Here is an 18,694-nt window from a genome sequence, read left to right on the forward strand (position 1 = left end):
TGAAAATGAAAAAGCACACACATCCTTTAACACTTCATTGGTTGCTTTTGGCAAAACCTCAGTTTTTTTTTAAAATATGTCATCGAAAACGTTACATATAGAATATGCTTGTGCCTTGAGATTAAGAGCAAGCTAACATCTGGAGCCTATGAAAACATTCCACAGCAATGAGACTGTCAGGTGTATTACATCATGTCAGTTTCCCTGGCAAGCCTGCAATGATTGATTTCACACTCCCCCACACTGAAATCTGCTAATTATCATTGCATGTTCCACATGCTGTAATAAAACTACCCTGTCGGAGAAGAGGCAGGTAATTTGCTTATGGGATGTGTAAGAGGACACACAGCACAAATGCGGATGGGTGGATGAAATACAGCTGCCAGCACTCTGTGAATACATTTATTCCCCCAGGGGTGGTAGCTAAATGAAAACTTGAATATAGATTACATAAATGTCATGCTATTGAACATAATGTACACATTCTATAGTCATTACATCAAGATGCAGTAAAGCTGTTAGGATTGTTGAAAACAGGAACACGGCTAAGAAAAACAGCTCAGCCAAAGTCTAGCTTTTAATTACACCGAAATGAGGACATTTTTATTTTGGTTGGTCACCATGACTACCAATAAGCCACCGCTCTTCACAGTTTTATTTAATTACCGTATAATTTTAAAAGGGTATTTGTAGGTTTACAGAATACTAATATTACTGACACAATTCACCTCAGAGGCATAACTGCTAATCATAGGGGCCCCATGTCTTCACACCTTTTCCCTCGCCGACCCTTTGGTGACCCTCACAGCCTGGGGTTCCATCTTGCAAGGGTCATAAAACAAGTGTGGCCATCATAATCGTCACACTCACAAAAACACCTGATCTTAGGGATGGACCCCTGAATTGGAGGAAGGGAAGGTTAGTAGGTGCTGCCACCTCAGAGCTCCTCCCCTGACTGATATAACAGAATAAAGCTCAGCAATATCTGCCAAGGCATGCACACAGAATAAATTGGACCTGTTTGACACCGTACACTATATGCTCCCAACATTTCACGCAAGACACTTCAGTTGGTCACGTGTTCCTGTTTTCAAAAACATTTCAATAAAGCTGAGACAGAAGATAGGTTTACCTCTGTACCGCATCAACTCTTCTAATAGCAACGCTGCAAGCTGAGACCAATTGCCGTAGCTGCTAAAGTGAAAGGTTATCCCATTCTGGCCTGATAAAGTAGACACCTGAGCAGCTAAATTCCTATGTAATATTTGTTAGTTTCATAATGCACCCTCCTCTCAAAAAAAAGCAATAGTCCCCAAATGGCAATCAAAAAAGTGGCAGTCGCTCTTACAGACAGATCTCTCACAGGAGGATTGGGAGCTAGCTGTCAAATCTCTCAAATCTTCCTCACACTGTACCTCACGCCATGAGAACTTGCTGAAGATGTTTTGGCACTGGTACTTAACTGCTGAAAAAATTGCAGTTTGACCACCAGGTCTCACCTGTTTGTTGATGGAACTGTGGCCAAATTGGCTCAATAGATCACATTTTCTGGCACTGTCCTCTAATAAGACCCCTTTGAGAAGCGCTAGAACTCCTACCAAAGAAACTACCTATGACCTTATCTTGTATTCCACCTCATATGGGTCTTCTTCATATCAAGTTGTGTGATTTACCTCCAAAGGAAATATTTCTTATTAGTCATCTTATCATTGCTACCAACCTGTCAATTGTTGATAACTGGAAATCTCATAATATATCAAAAACTGATGAAATTATCAAAATTGTTGAATTCCAATTCATTGCTGAAAAGTCCTGGGCTTTGAGATATGGTTCATTGGATACATTCCTTTGGAGATCTGATCAATGGGTATTATTATTTCCTAACTCCAAACTATTTGACTTGAGATTTTCTATAACAAAGACCTATTATTATTACTATCCTGGACTACACAAAACTCCTTGCATTGAGTCACTCTATCCTATTCTAGGATGCACCTATTGTGCTAACAAAATCAGCACCTCAAACTATGTATAAACCACCTGAAAGTCGACTACAAGGCCCCTGTTGGGCAATCTCACCCTTCTTCTTTTCCCTGTTCCCCTTGTTATTAGCCTTAACTATCTGTCCTTATTAGACTTATTAGTTCGTAGACTTGGGTTCTTTCACGATAGTATCATGATAATATCTGTATATTTAGACATGCCAAGAAGAAAACTACAGATCTTGTTATATACATAGTTACATAGTTATTGGGTTGAAAAAAGACATACGTCCATCGAGTTTACCCAGATAAACAAAGTACAACACCAGCTTGCTCCCTCACATATCCCTGTTGATCCAGAGGAAGGCGAAAAACCCTTACAAGGCATGGTCCAATTAGCCCCAAAAGGGAAAAAATTCCTTCCCTGAATCAACATCATTAGGTATTACCTAGTAATTGTAGACATGGATGTCTTTCAACGCAAGGAAAGCATCTAAGCCCCCTTTAAAGTGAACCTAAAGGCTGCCCAAAAAAATGGGATTAACTCACCTGGGGCTTCCCTCAGCCTTCTGCAGCTGATCGGTGCCCTCGCAGCTCCGCTCCGATGGTCCAGGACCCGCCGGCGAACACTTCCGGTTAGGCCGTCACCGGCGGACAGGCATGGGAACGCGAGTGATTGTTCGCGTTCCCAGCCTGTATATCGCCCCCTATGCTGCTATTGTGGCCAGGAGGACCTGCTCCACACTAAAGGAAGTACATTGTTCCAACTAACTCAAATGTATCTGTTGACATACAACAGATGTTTGGTATGTACCTGGTAAGCTTTCCCTAGTGTAATCAGTTATACAAATGCTCATGACAAGGTATATTACACTGACTGCAACTAATGTTCATTGAGTTCTGCTGTTACTCATGTAAATCTATTGTTTACATAGACCTGTTTATATATTTTTACCAATGTAACCTTCTACAATATATATTGAAGATGCCTTATGTTGGCAATGTTATTTAATTTCTTGAAAAACCCAATAAAAATTATTGAAACATAATGCAACGTTTCTTGCGGATGACAGGTCTGGTTTGCAGGCACATGTTAGCGCCTTGGCTCTTAACAGGGAGCCATATTGTTGCAATACATCTGTAGGATTCAGTTTCACATCGTCTTGCAAGACCCAGCCCAGGCATGGGTAAACTTGGCCCTCCAGCTGTTATAGAACTACAAGTCCCACAATGCATTGCAGGAGTCTTGACAGACACAGTCAGGACTCATAAAGGCAAATGCATTGTGGGACTTGTAGTTCTGTAACAGCTGGAGGGCCGAGTTTGCCCATGCCTGACCTAGCCTGAAAAGGTAATCTGGGTAGCTGCATATGGTGATCTGAAACCTGTATAACGCAAAGTCCCTAGAATCCGGCGAGGATCCCTTGGTACATGTGCTTGCTGATTCTTTCGAGCAACCGGCCAAAAAAGCACAACCCCGCAGAATAAAATACTCACCTAGCCTCCAGGGCTGTCCTCTCTGTACAGCTCACGGCATGTTACCTGACCCATGCCGGGTCACATGACACGCTGGACGCCAATGCATGGACACCAAAAAAAAAAAAAAAACCGCTAGGAGCTACAAGACCTCACTAAACCAGCAAAACTCTCCCAAAACAGTCCCCATTATCCCTCAAGTGTGCTGATTCGTTAAGACTTCTGTCTGAGTTCCAGATAACGGGGACTTTGCTGTATATTGTTCAGCAATCAGCATAAATGTTGCCTTTCCAAATGTGCAAGTAACCCAAGCCATGTGCACCAATCTAATACATCCTCATACCATTATGCTGGGAATACACGGTTTGTTTCTGCCATGCGTTTCTCCTCTCGATCATTTTTGGCGCTCGATTCTGCAGTCGATTCTCTTATCTTTCGCTCGTTTTTCTTATCTTTTTCCATTCACTTGTATCAGAAATCGAGCAGTGAAGGAATTAAAAGGGAGATCGGACATGTTGGAAATTATCTATCGAACCATCTAATCAGTTAAAAAACGAACCGTGTATTCCCAGCATTACAGATACTGCTTGTGTGTTGTGTGCTAGTGAACTAGTATGGCAATCATAGAATATTTCTGCTTCTCCACTGTTCCTTCTCCCTTCGTGGAACCTCTCTGCACTTATCTTACCTTTGCACTACAGATGAATCAGAGTACAGAGAATGTGCTAGACACGAGTCATTTTATATAGTAAACAATAGGCATAACATGCAGGTATGTATATGTTTTAAGACATTTTTACCACACATTAAAATTCCAGCGTTGTTGAGAATGAAGCAATCCTTTCAGTTCAGCTCCTGAAACTGCTAGGATTTAAGTAGAATGTTATTTTTCCCATTGTGTACCTTCATTCTGAGCAGTGTGACATGGTGCCTCCATAGCTCCTCCATCATGTTTCTGGCAGTCAGTCAATTTAGGAGTGTATGTCGCTGCCCATCACTCAATAACTTACGTTTTGCAAATTAACAGACCACCTGCTTTGTATGGGCCCTTTTCACAGTTACTGCTTCGAGGATAATCACTGCATCCTGTAGCAGAAGCAGTGGTAGTTCTATGAGTCTATCACATTGATCGGTGAAGTTGGTCCCGTCAGGATGACGCAAACGTTGCAGTGCATTGTGTGCACTTAACCCAGAAGTTGGGTATACTTTCATTGTAAAGTATGCCTCACTGTATGGTCGCACCTTTTTGGGACCGATGCTGTGTGATTGCAGTACAATCGCACCGCAATGGAAAGTGTGAAAGAGGCCTAATACATAGTACAGTATGATCTCGTTATAATAAACTCGGGTATAGCAAATTACCTCCACAGGTCCTGGCCATTCTCCATTATAAGTCTATATATAGTATATGTTATTTGTCTGCTACATGACGCGGACTCTGGATATCGTAAACAGTGGGCGGCGCATGCGTCATATGCAGGGCCGGATTTACCATAAGGCACTGTAGGCACGTGCCTACAGGTGCTTGCTGATGGAAAGGCAGCTCACTCCCCTCCCTTAGCACCTCCCTCCCTCCCTCTGCAGAGTCCTGATGACAGTGTACATGAGAGGCTATTCACCCTGTTCTCAGCATTCCACTGACAACATCTCCCTTCAGCCAGGGGCACCTCAAGCTATCTAATACTTGGGGGGACCTCTAGTTGCTTAATACTGACAATACTTCTGGCTTCCTAATACTAAAGGGCACCTGTAGCTACCTATGACTAGCAACGCAAGTAAAGGAGAAGTGACAGCTGGGACAGCCAACATAGCTACAGTGCAGTTTGGTGGGGGTTTGAAGGTTCATGAAAGGCTTCTGTAAGGTAAATCCGGGCCTGGTCATACAGTATGGCAGTGTGAAACCCATGGTTGGCTGCTCTCTTCAGGCTGGTTGCTAGTGAGTTGATGTCTGATAACATTTGTAAGACTAGGAGAATGGCACCGGCGGTGGATATACAGTACTATACAAATAAGCAGCCTGAGGAAAGTTTAAGACTAATGCTAGGAACACACCATACAATTTTGTGTTAGATAGATGGTTCGATAATTTCCGACATGTCCTATCTTATTTGCGATCATTTTTCTGATCGATTTCTCATAGAAGTGAATGGAAATAGATAAGAAAAGATAACAGAATTGATTCGGAAATTGATCAGAAAATCGAATCGGAAATCGATTGGATGGAAAATCGACCTAAAAAAATGCATCGTGTGTACCCAGCATAATGTGAACGTCAACTTAGTAATTAAGTTATGCTCCTGGTAGGGCGTGGAGCACACTACAGGCTAAACTAAGGAGAGTCCCGCTCACAGAGGTATAGGAGCAACTCACATTACCGTTGCAAGTGCCTTATGATTGGCTGCATTTTGAAGAGAGGCTTCATTATCAGTTCAAGTGTGAATAGAAAGGACACGAGCCCTGGATACTGTACCAGCAATTTTTCCAGCCTGGCTATGCAGCCCTAAGGTATTCTTCAGCTTGTAGTCCACCAAATGTGCCAGTGCTTGTACTGTACCTCCAATGGGAGGACAGTTTGTCCTTTGAAGCAGAGAATGTACCAGGGCATGTTGGGCCATTTCTGATATAGTAAACTACTTTTCTTGATCCCTCGGGGCTTACTATAACGACATTTTACTGTATTGTAATCTATTTTGAAGGTCCACTTGAAAGAATATCCAACTGAGATTAAGGAATTGCAGCGTGCATGCTAAAACACACTAAGCTAAAGATATTAGTTTTTTGAGGAGAAAGAGAAACAATCTGGGAATGCAAAGATTCATTTACAGTAAGTAAACTTAGACACTTATGCTGGGAATACATGAGTCGATTCTGGCGCTCGATTCTGCGCCCGATCGTTTTGCCTGCTCGATTCTCTTCCGCTCGTTTTTCTTATATTTTTTCAATTCACTTCAATGACAAATTGAGCAGCAACCAACGCTCAGCCTAGAGATAGTGTCCCAGTCCCTATGCCAGTGGACAAAAGTAATTGCATGTTTATGCATTTTGCTTATGTTAAGGTTCATACATACACTCAACAAAAGTCTTTTAAATGCACAATTCTCAAATAACTTGAAGAAGTTGGACACAACAAGGCGTTATCACTGATAAGAGACGACCAACTACTGATATGACACAGCTCAAGTCAATAAAACTGTTGGATTGACTTGAGCTGCGTCTTATCAGTCAATGGTCGCCTCTTATCAGTGATAACGCCTTGTCGACTTGACAAAAAGTTGTACAACTTTACTTGACAAAAGTTGTGCAACTTCAAGTTGTTTGACAATCGTGCATTTAAAAAAACTTTTGTTGAGCGTGTGTATGTGGTTTTATGGTAGGTACCCACTAAGAGATTTTCTAGCAGATTTACAGTCAGATCGATTATTTCTAACATGTCCAATCTGATTTCCAATAGATTACCGACCGTTTTCCACTCGATTTCCGATAGGGGTGACTGGAAAACAGTTGGAAATTTATCGGAAAATGATTGGAAATGTTTGAGATTTTCTGGCAGATTTACTGTCAGATCCATTATTTCATAGTGTGTACCTAGCATTAGAGACATCGGACTGGATGACGGGGATTAGATGGTGAGCTTCTCTGAGAGACAGCAAAGGCCTGGTTCAGATGAGTGTCTCGTAGCATCTCGCTCAAATGCTTTTCTGCTACCGAGCAGAAAAGCATTTGGCATCTTTCGGCAGCCCTTCCCATCGACAGTTTTATACCCATGCAGGGGGGGCACAAAAGTATGGTGCTTAGGTGGTCCTGGAAGCTACATGTAGCCTCTAGGACTAAGCAAGATGACAGTAAGCGGCGGGATTGAGCATGGTACTTCCGCAGATGGTAAACAACCGTACAGACACTCAGCGTTTGAACAAGGAGCACCATGGCCATCATTTAACAGTGGAATAGTGACTGTGTGAACCGGCTCTTAGTGGCATGACTTTGGACTCAATCAATTGATCATCATACTCATAAAAAGATCCCAAAATTAATAAAAGTCTTACTTGGCAATGACAAAAACATTTTTTAAGTTAAAACCAGCATGAGCTGTGGAGGTGTTGAACTTTTCCGAGAAGATGAGATAGAAAGAAAGACAAAATTCACTGTGATATTTTTCCCATTTAAAACATTTAATAGTGCATTTGGCTATACTTTATAAAGACATATGCAACAAGATATAAATCTATTCTCTATGCTCTGTCACTTTAATGTTTATCATGTTTAGCATATTTAAAATTGAGGGAATGTATCCAGATACAAAAAGACACATATCTGAGGTATAAATACAAGTATATTTTAAATTATTATCTTTGCCATGCATTGACTATCTTGAACATTACATATAACATTACAGTGGTATGTACAGCGATGCCTTTTATACAGTCATAAAGATTACAAGGAATATACAAGGTTTAGATATGTCATGATATATGTGGAAACACTGATATTTAAACACTATTATTTTTAACCTGTGACATAAAACATACAATTCTTCATTGAAACAACATTTCAGTTAATACTGACAACGGTAAAACAGAAGTCTTGCAACGTCTTTCATTCAAAAGGTTTCTTCCTTTCTGTCTGCATACTTTTAAATTACCTTAAAGATTTAACTTTCTTGTTCTCCCCCTGTACGACTATGCCACTGAGAAAGTCCTAATCAGAAGCTCCTCCCACATCAAGACTCTCCACCCACTGACTTGTGCTCACACTTTAACCCTTTGTCACCCCAGTATTTGCTGCACACGATTGTCACTGCAGGAGTATTGGGGAATACGGCTACTATTATACAATATAAATATGCTTTCCTGGCCAGCTACCCATAAAAATCAGGGAATAATGAACACTTGTAGAACTCAGAAGCTGGTTTGACCACTCTGGCAGCTAATAAGTTACTTCTGATTATCCCAAAAAAATACTTGCTTCCACAAGCAGCAATACAATAGGTGAAAAGTTTTACGAGCCAGCTTCAATGTTTTACAAGCGTTGACGTCTCCTGGCGTCTGTCCAGTTCTGATCTCTGTAAATCTGTTGCCTTATTGGGATCAGTCTTAACATGATAAACCCAAGTTTACAATATAAATATAGTTGTTGTGTTCTCTTGTGGTTGACTCATACTTGCCAACAGTTGATGGTGAACAGGATCTAATGCTGGAGCAAAGGTGAACTCAGTTTCGAGCTAAAAGTAGTGGAAAAACGTTTCAATATTTATATAGTCCTTGTATTTAGAGAGGCCAAGAAGTCCTGATCACTGCTGTTAAACATGCAATTGGTCAAAGATTTTGCCAAGTCCTGGTTGCTGAGGAAACATTTCATTCAGTAATAGTAAAAAAAAAAAAAAAAAAAAAAAAAAAAAGCAAAAAGCTAGTAAGCTTATTTCCACATTCAGTGGAAAAGACAATGTTAAAATGGATAACCCCAAAAATCTAACAAATTTACCTTATTTGCCAACAGCCAGTCAACGTCACCTGTGTGACCTATGAAGGACCTGGGAACCTATGTAGTTAATCTATACTTCCTGCTGCACAAGGGGTATTTTAGTACAGGGCATAGGCATTGACCCCCACCCCCTCCCTCCCCCCTGGCTGGATCTGGATGCATACGCATATGAGTATATGTCTGGCCCAAGAAAGGCCATATGAATGCATGATCTGCTGAAGTGTGGAGTGGCTGAATAGGTTTATGGATGTTCTGTAGGCTACACAAATGCCAAATGGAATGGATGTAATTAAAAAAAGACCTAAAAAAATAAAGTATAAGGTCCCCTCCTACACAGCCTAACATACTAATGCACAGCTACTGTTATAACAACAAAAAAATAAATAAAAATCAGCATTTCAGAGTTCTGCCAGACCCCAGGAGGGTGGGCACGTTGTATGGATTTAGATGGCTTGTTGTCTCATATGACCGTGATCCAAGCTCTCCATTAGTGAAGAGATTAGAGTATGATGTCATCAGAGGGAAGCAGTAGGCAGTGCTTTGGATGTGCCGACAGAGTAGCGGTTATCAATGGGGCAAAGACGGATTTTCTTTGAAGTAGTGCTGTGCATCCAGTATGGAAGTCTGCCTAGATAAGCAGCCTCAAACTTGGCGTTCTCTTTTAAATCTAACTCCAGACTACCTTAAGTGATTGTTTCTGTGTTACAGCATGCATGTTCTAGTGCTATCATAGTAAATTGAAGCTCAGTTTCTACATGGAGCATGGCTTTAATCCTATGGAACCAATTTTGTCTTGAAAATATTGGCAAGTATGGGATTATTGTGCCAAAAAATTATGAAACAAAAAAAATGAGTCAGTCCTTCAAGTTACATTGTGTCATGCAAATTAAATAGATATATTATTAAATAGTATTCACAGAGGATAAATAAAGAGATGACCTCTAAACTGATGGGTTAGCAAACGTGCAGCGGCAAACTAATCTCACGCAATACATATAGCTGGCTACTTCCATAACCATTGCAACTTAACCTGAGATTAAAACCATTACAATTAATCTGTCAGTGTACCAGACACTAGATGACTGGACTAAATTCACAAGGACGACACACAATCACACATTCACTGTGCAAATCTTTCTCTTCTGAACAAAATAAAAATAAAATAAAAAAAAGGTTTACAGATACGTTTATAAGCATGAGTACCAATTATTCCAGTGGATACACCAAATCCCTCAGTATGCTTATTAATAAACACAAAAGACAATATACAAGCTAACTGCATATAGGAATGTGGCATTACTTTGCACAACACAGTTTCCAATTAAGTCCTCTTGCTTCTCAGAAGCAAAGTCATTTGATATGTAATAAAACATATAGGATGATATATGATGAAAGCCGTAAGGCTGATAAAGTTTAGTCCATGGCCCTAAGCACCATAACGACAAAAAGCAGCTTCAGATCTTGGATTTAACTTTTTTCCAAGCAACTTAAGAAAAGTCCAGAATCTTCCACTTGACTCCCGTTCCACTTCCTTGAAAAGGATGGCGAGATAGGTCTGAGATGTCACCTTGACTTGCCATTATTGCTTTCTGGCTGAGGACTCTGAAACGAGTCTTTAATCCTCACAACTTCTGCTGCGCATAACTGTCCAAAAACTTTATTGTACCATTCTGGCATGTGGCCCCTGAAACACAAAACAAGACAATCCATGAGGAACAGAACAATCACCAGGTCAAAATAAGCACTGCATCTTAAAGTGTACCCGAGGTGATGTGACATGGTGAGATAAACATGTGTAGTGCCAAACATCAATAACCAGGCGGTTTTACTAGTTTTATTTTGCTGCTTGAAAGAGTTAATTTTAGGCATGGAAGCGACAGCTTCTATCTTGTCAGTATCTTGTCCGGAATATAGTAAACATCGCTGATAAGCAAATTACAGCCATAAAAGTTTTCCTGGCAGAATACAACTTCTGAAGGCAGGGATAGATAAAATACATTAACTTTTGACCTTTTTCTAATTCTGGGACACTTAATAGGCTACCACTGATCAGAGACAGTAAAACATTCAACCTACTTTGTAAATGCTTAAATATAAAAGAAAACCATGGGATAGTTAAAAATGGGGGGGGGGGGGGGATAAATTATAATTGTTTTATCTCATCAATGTTCACCTCAGGTTCACTTTAAACAAACCTTCACATTATATTTTTTTATATTAAATTCTAAAACGCTTGATCAAAAAGGTGATAAAAGAAAACCATGGGTGGCTGTCACCATATTATCACATTGTAAGAAAAATGATCTTGAGGAGGTCGATGGTAATACGGTAATTCCCTAAATCAATAATTCCATAAAAAAAAAACTATGTAACTTATTACTTAGAAGTGTCAGTGCAGGGGAAAAAAAAACCAACAACAAAAACCCCCCCACAAACATTATTAAAGGATTATCAGTTTTGGACAGACGTAGGAGAGCTGAATCCCACACTGGCTGTTTCCATCTCTGCTGGGGACAAGGGGCTTCAGCTATGGCACATCAGGAAGGCTCGATGTGATTCAGAGCCTTCCTTCTATATAGGCATCTTATTTTATTTTCTCGGGGTTTTCTTTAAGAACACACACTCATCTAAAGTGAATAGGAGTTAATACATTTAGTTAAATGCTGGACTTAAAGTCACTTGTGAGGCTATAAAGCAACACCTGAAAGCAGACCTAATAGTGGATTTAGATCTTTACTAGGAGGGGTTGTGGGGTGAGCGTAGTCCAGTTCAAATAACATCCACATCTGTTGCATGGTGTTCAATGTAAGGCTTTGTTCGCATGTACAATTGAAATCGCTGACGCCAATGATTTTCAATTTTTTGCACATTTTTCCCCCCTCCTGGTGCTTACTTGCACGTTGAGATTTTGTGGAAAGCGCATTTCAAATCGCTTTTGCAGAGCGATTTGTTTTTTCACTTCCTGGCGCAAGTCAGGAAGTGAACTCTGACTCGGAAAAGAATAAATACAACGTATTTATTCTTAAAAGCGCAAACACAATCACCGCACAAATTGATTTTGTGAGCATTTTGCGTTTTTCATATACCTTCCATTGTAGCAAAATTGCCCTAAAAATGGTTCAGGCAGCACTTTGGATCGGAAACAAAACGCTCAGATGTGAACTCTCTCATAGGGAATCATTGCACAAGAGATTTCAGGGCGATTTTGAAAATCCCCGGCGCTTAAAAAAAAAAACCCAAAACCGCAAAACGCCCTAGGTAAGAACAAGCCCTGTGAATCTGAACAAACAGGAAGGACACCAAATGCAAACTAGGAGTTCAATAATCCAAAATAGAAATATCTGTCTTAACTCTTGACATGAAAAATATACATGTACACAAAAGCTCTACTACTAGCATGTGACATTTTAATTGCAGTGTCCCTTTAAATTAAGTTTACAGAACCGAGTCATAAAAAGGAATTTGTGTGTCCAAGCCTACCTCAATCTACACAAGATATATAAAGAGAAATGAAAATCTCATCAGAAGAAGATTCCTGAATAGAGGCTGGGCCACATTTAGACGAGGGATAAACTGAAAACACAGAGGGTACTTCTGACAGGAAGCCTGTGATGAGGGATGGTGGTGACAAGCTCAGTCATGTGGGCAGAGTGAATGGCAGTCTAACTAAGACTTGTCATTAACGTGTTGACAATGCCAAACTTAATAGAAGAAAGCATCGGTCACATGAAAACAGGTTTCACAGCAGGGATTTCTCTCAGGTCACTGTAAGGAATATAACTTTCTTATGCTCTAACACATCACTGCTTAATCAGACATAAATTATATTATATTAATTTTTTGTCTGATATATTATATAATATATTATATTATTATATCTGATTATTATTATTATATAAATCCAAACAAAATGCTGCAGTGTTTTCTCTTTACAAACACTGAAGGAGCAGCATGCGTGTCTGGGCCTACAGTGCATTTCCAAGACAGCCATACAAAAACCCAATCAACTCAGAGGGCGTAGACCATACTTCAGCTTCAACATGTGTAGGGGTGGTCAATGATATGCAAGTAATTTCAAGTTGATGCTGAATTATGCAAAGTTTGTATGCAAATTTGTGCAGCTTGAAAATGGACCAATCAAATTTAACCTCAGCAGGATTTGGTTTATTTTCAAGATGCATACATTTGCATAATGCTGCATCTCACTGACCATTCCTAAACATGTGCAATGGTGCCCCTCTGTGGAGGTTTTTTTTTTTTTTACCACATGGGTTTAAAGTGGATCCGAGATAAACTTTTACTCATTGCATAATTGTATTCCTTTCATATACAGGGTCTTCTCAAAAAATTAGCATATTGTGATAAAGTTCATTATTTTCTGTAATGTACTCATAAACATCAGACTTTCATATATTTTAGATTCAAATACACACAACTGAAGTAGTTCAAGCCTTTTATTGTTTTAATATTGATAATTTTGGCATACAGCTCATGAAAACCCAAATTCCCTATCTCAAAAAATTAGCATATTTGATCCAACCAATAAAAGAAAAGTGTTTTTAAAACAAAAAAAGTCAACCTTCAAATAATTATGTTCAGTGATGCACTTAATACTTGGTCGGGAATCCTTTTGCAGAAATGACTCCTTCAATGCGGCGTGGCATGGAGGCAATCAGCCTGTGGCACTGCTCAGGTGTTATGGAGGCCCAGGATGCTTCGATAGCGGCCTTAAGCTCATCCAGAGTGTTGGGTCTTGCGTCTCTCAACTTTCTCTTCACAATATCCCACAGATTCTCTATGGGGTTCAGGTCAGGAGAGTTGGCAGGCCAATTGAGCACAGTAATACCATGGTCAGTAAACCATTTACCAGTGGTTTTGGCACTGTGAGCAGGTGCCCGGTCGTGCTGAAAAATGAAATCTTCATCTCCATAAAGCTTTTCAGCAGATGGAAGCATGAACCCACTTTTGAACCAGAAACAGTGGCAGAAGCGAGTGACCTGGGCTACAGAGAAGCAGCACTGGACTGTTGCTCAGTGGTCCAAAGTACTTTTTTCAGATGAAAGCAACTTTTACATGTAATTCAGAAATCGAGGTGCCAGAGTCTGGAGGAAGACTGGGGAGAGGAAAATGCCAAAATGCCTGAAGTTCAGTGTCAAGTACCCACAGTCAGTGATGGTCTGGGGTGCCATGTCAGCTGCTGGTGTTGGTCCACTGTGTTTTATCAAGGGCAGGGTCAACGCAGCTAGCTATCAGGAGATTTCGGAGCACTTCATGCTTCCATCTGCTGAAAAGCTTTATGGAGATGAAGATTTCATTTTTCAGCACGACCTGGCACCTGCTCACAGTGCCAAAACCACTGGTAAATGGTTTACTGACCATGGTATTACTGTGCTCAATTGGCCTGCCAACTCTCCTGACCTGAACCCCATAGAGAATCTGTGGGATTTTGTGAAGAGAAAGTTGAGAGACGCAAGACCCAACACTCTGGATGAGCTTAAGGCTGCTATCGAAGCATCCTGGGCCTCCATAACACCTGAGCAGCGTCACAGGCTGATTGCCTCCATGCCACGCCGCATTGAAGCAGTCATTTCTGCAAAAGTATTCCCGACCAAGTATTGAGTGCATAACTGAACATAATTATTTGAAGGTTGACTTTTTTTGTTTTAAAAACACTTTTCTTTTATTGGTTGGATCAAATATGCTAATTTTTTGAGATAGGAAATTTGGGTTTTCATGAGCTGTATGCCAAAATCATCAATATTAAAACAATCAAAGGCTTGAACTACTTCAGTTGTGTGTATTTGAATCTAAAATATATGAAAGTCTAATGTTTATGAGTACATTACAGAAAATAATGAACTTTATCACAATATGCTAATTTTTTGAGAAGACCCTGTAGTTTATAGGGCATTCCTCAAGCCCAATGCGTTTTTTGTTTTAATACTCTAATTCCCTATAAAACTAAACAAACTACGCCAACAGTTTTTCAGAGTGCCTCGGCATTTTTAGACAGTACCAAGCGCTTACAGGAGTTCAGTCTGGGCAGTAGGAGAGGGAGGTGTTCCTGTTACTGATTTCAGAGGCAGAGGGGAGGAGGAGAGGGGACTGAAGTTACACACAGGCAAGCTGATAGCATCTCCAGCTCTTAGCCTGTGACAATGTGACAAACAGAACATGGCTGCCCTCATTGTATCACAGGAATAAATAATCAAACTTTTGAAACTTTTGCAGCTAGATACTGTATGTTGTGTAAACTATCTAAACTTTAGACAAGATATATAGGCAAGTTACTTATTATAGTTAGTTCATCTCGGATCCGCTTTAAGCACACATTTACTAACGTAGCTTTAAAATATGTTCATTCATTTCTCTAGAGACTAGAAGGAAGTGTGCTTTCCACGAAGGTAGAAATCCCCCTGTAGATGGCATCTAGATTTCTAAATTGTGGTGCTTACCTTAAATCTGCCCGGTACAGATAGGTTAGCTTGGATTTGCCTGTGCCACAAGGTTCTATGAGGTATTTGGATTGCAGTACGTTGACTCTTACTCCCAGTAAAGGAGCTTGGTCGTGGTCCACCGATGTAAGCTGAAGTATGCAAGCTCCTTTAGCCAAATTGCTCCTCCATGATCTATACAAATGAAAGCATACACATTTAAAAAAAATATATTATTTAAGTTTTATATTAAAACCAAATTTTTACATCGGATTGTCATAGGATATGTTAACAGCTACAGGTATGGCAATGTTTGATTCATCAATGGTCAATAACATTGTCCGCTTGACACGCGTACTAAAAGGTAGAGGTCACATAAAACAGAAAATGGAGGCCTTCATTCTGTTTAAAGTAAAAATGTCAAGTCACTACCAGAGGCCCTGTACTGTCTGTTACAGTCCTGAAGAGAGTCACATGATCAGTGGACCAACCATTAGAAATGTTAAATGGGGAGAAGGCTAGAGCATCTCCATAGAGAGCAACAGTTTGACTTACCGTCAAAAAATATATGACACATCAAAAATATATGGGCGCCTTGTGCTGCTATTAAAAGTAGACAATGATCTTCTAAAATAGGCTAGGCATATTTTAGGTAGCGCATAATTTTGGTGAAGGATGAAGAACTGCTAGTAAAACAATACGATCAAAAACTGATCCATGTAAAAACTGATCCAAAGGGGTCAGATTTTATTTGGGCAACAGTTTTTGATCCGTGACTTCCACTCGATAACTTGAGCTCCATTCGGGCAGAACAGACTGAATGGATCCATTCGAATGGAGTAATGTGAACGGATCCCATTGATCAACATAACATCCGCTGATCGGATCGTTTGGTTTGAACTGGCTCTAAGAAGCGCATGAAAAAAAACTCATGGGTTGTGCAGACGTTTACTTTTACTAAAGAGGTGCCAGGTTTACTTTAAACTCACCTCAAAACAACAAAGTCTCTAGCCGGATGCGGAGCCATGTTATTCTGCACATATTGGTATATATCAGTTTGCTCGTCCAAAGTTGCAATAACTTTTGAGTCTAGCAGATCAGCATCCCATAGATGCTGCTCCTTAAGCAGACGCTGAAGAACGTCCTCTGGCTGAGCTGGAATCTCAGTGGTGCTTTTCCACAGGCGAAGAGGAGGACCATCAGGTACCTGAGATAGAAAAGACAGCAGAGAAAATTAAAGAACAAGCGACACCCATGCTAACCTAGAAATAAAAAACACATATATAAGTAGATAAATACTACTTCTACTTACATACAGATGTATTGTGCTATCCACGTAATGATTCCTGTGAATTTTATATTCTTTAGCAGTGGCCATCTTGCCAAGCTAATGCCGACATCATATCCTCCCTGACTCTTGTTTTCCCCCCTCCCTTCTCTTGCTCATTGTGTATTCATTAGCTGCCCTCCTCCCAGAGTCTTCAGACACTCCCACTGAGGTGTATACTAGGAACTGCACTGTCTTTTATTTACACATCCAATCGCTGAGTCACCTCAGCCTTGCTTGTAAACACAAGTGATAAGAGGGTGTTTCTGATAAGCTGCTAGGCAGGGAAATAAATGGAAGAGGAGGAATATATTCTGGATAAAAAGAACTCCCAGCATTCAACTGTTTGGCACTAGGGCCAGTGCTCCTAAAGTATGTGATAACTCCAAACCATAAAGCCGCATCTACACAAGTAGATGCGGCCGCGATGCTCCTAAGATCCGACAGGACGGATCTCCGCACCGCCGATTCCCTGCTCGCTCCCCGCGAAGGGACAATGGCAGGGAATCGAGCGGGGACTCTAATGCGGAGCGGGGACGCGCGGGCACGCGGAAGAGGCGATCCGGCGGCTAATCGAGCCGCCGGATCGCTGCAACATCTTATAGTGTAGACGGGGCTTAACAGCAGAAAAAGTTTTGAGTATAGGATTAGCATCTTTATCACTTAATACACTCAGACCAGTTGCTGTTGAAATTAGATTTTTATGGTGACAATACCGCTTTAAAGGGAACCTTAACTGAATGGGGGGTATAGAGTTTTTCTTACCTGGGGCTATTACCAGCCCCCTGCAGCAGTCCTGTGCCCTCGGCGCCGCTCTGGAATCCTCTGGTCCCCCACTGTCACTTAGTTTCGTTTTTGACGACTCACCAGTCGCCGGCCGCCATGCGTATTATTGGACGCATTCACCAATGCAATTAGCGCTATTGCGGACCGCAACGCGTACAAAAATACGCGTTGCCGCATATCTACGCGTGCGGAATGCGGCAACGCGTATTTTTGTACGCGTTGCGGTCCGCAATAGCGCTAATTGCATTGGTGAATGCGTCCAATAATACGCATGGCGGCCGGCGACTGGTGAGTCGTCAAAAACGAAACTAAGTGACAGCGGGGGACCAGAGGATTCCAGAGCGGCGCCGAGGGCACAGGACTGCTGCAGGGGGCTGGCAATAGCCCCAGGTAAGTAAAACTCTATACCCCCCGTTCAGTTAAGGTTCCCTTTAAAGATGTGTTTAAAGGGAACCTTAACCACAAAAAAAAGTTTCGTTTTTGCCGACTGGGAGTCGGCCGGCCGCCATGGGTACGTTTTTACGCATTCCTGCTGGTGCAGGAAGCTATTGCCGACATCAACAAGTACATTTTTACGCGTTACGAGTGTAATGCATGACATTTTACGCATTACACCCGTAACGCGTAAAAATGTACTTGTTGATGTCTGCAATAGCTTCCTGCACCAGCAGGAATGCGTAAAGACGTACGCATGGCGGCCGGCCGACTCTCAGTCGGCAAAAACGAAACTAGCTGGCAGCGGGGGACCAGAGGAGCCATGAGTGACTGCGAGGGCACAGGATGGCTGCATGGGGCTGGTAGATGCCCCAGGTAAGTAAAACTCATGTTTTTTATTTTTTTTTTTGAGTTAAGGTTCCCTTTTAGGATACTGAACTCATCACTAATAAAGAACATCAAGTGTATGATTTTACCGAACTGTAGAGAAATTACCACATAATCATAAGTGAGGCATTGTATGCTACGTATGAAAGGAACATACACAAGAACATGTAGACACTTAAAAATAGCACAGAGCCATTGATCAGCTACTAACTAATGTGAGGGTTTCCAAATATTTTGCAGTGCTGCTGGCCTGAGGACAGGGAGGGAAAAAGTAATCAACTGTCAAGCGACAAATCAACACCTCACAAGAGCCATAGCACAGCATAAACTCAAGCAACCGCCTTGTCTTAGGGGCTGGTGTACCACCTGCAAGCCACTAATCTGAGACA

General features: G+C 41.1%; 1 protein-coding gene across 2 annotated transcripts in view; it reads right to left on the reverse strand.

Annotated features, from left to right (window-relative positions):
- Positions 1-10,110: 10,110 nt before the first annotated feature.
- The window catches only part of DLC1 (DLC1 Rho GTPase activating protein), a 569,878-nt gene continuing 561,294 nt past the window's right edge, over positions 10,111-18,694 (reverse strand). For both annotated transcript variants that reach the window (XM_068278607.1, XM_068278608.1), the window contains 3 exons: positions 16,360-16,577; positions 15,392-15,565; positions 10,111-10,620 (listed from right to left, as the gene is read on the reverse strand). In XM_068278607.1, the coding sequence (XP_068134708.1) occupies positions 10,500-10,620; positions 15,392-15,565; positions 16,360-16,577 (513 nt within the window). In that variant the 3' untranslated portion in view covers positions 10,111-10,499. The remainder of the gene's footprint in view (positions 10,621-15,391; positions 15,566-16,359; positions 16,578-18,694) is intronic.

The sequence above is a fragment of the Hyperolius riggenbachi genome, chromosome 1 (assembly GCF_040937935.1).
Source record: "Hyperolius riggenbachi isolate aHypRig1 chromosome 1, aHypRig1.pri, whole genome shotgun sequence".
Classification (NCBI taxonomy): domain Eukaryota; kingdom Metazoa; phylum Chordata; class Amphibia; order Anura; family Hyperoliidae; genus Hyperolius; species Hyperolius riggenbachi.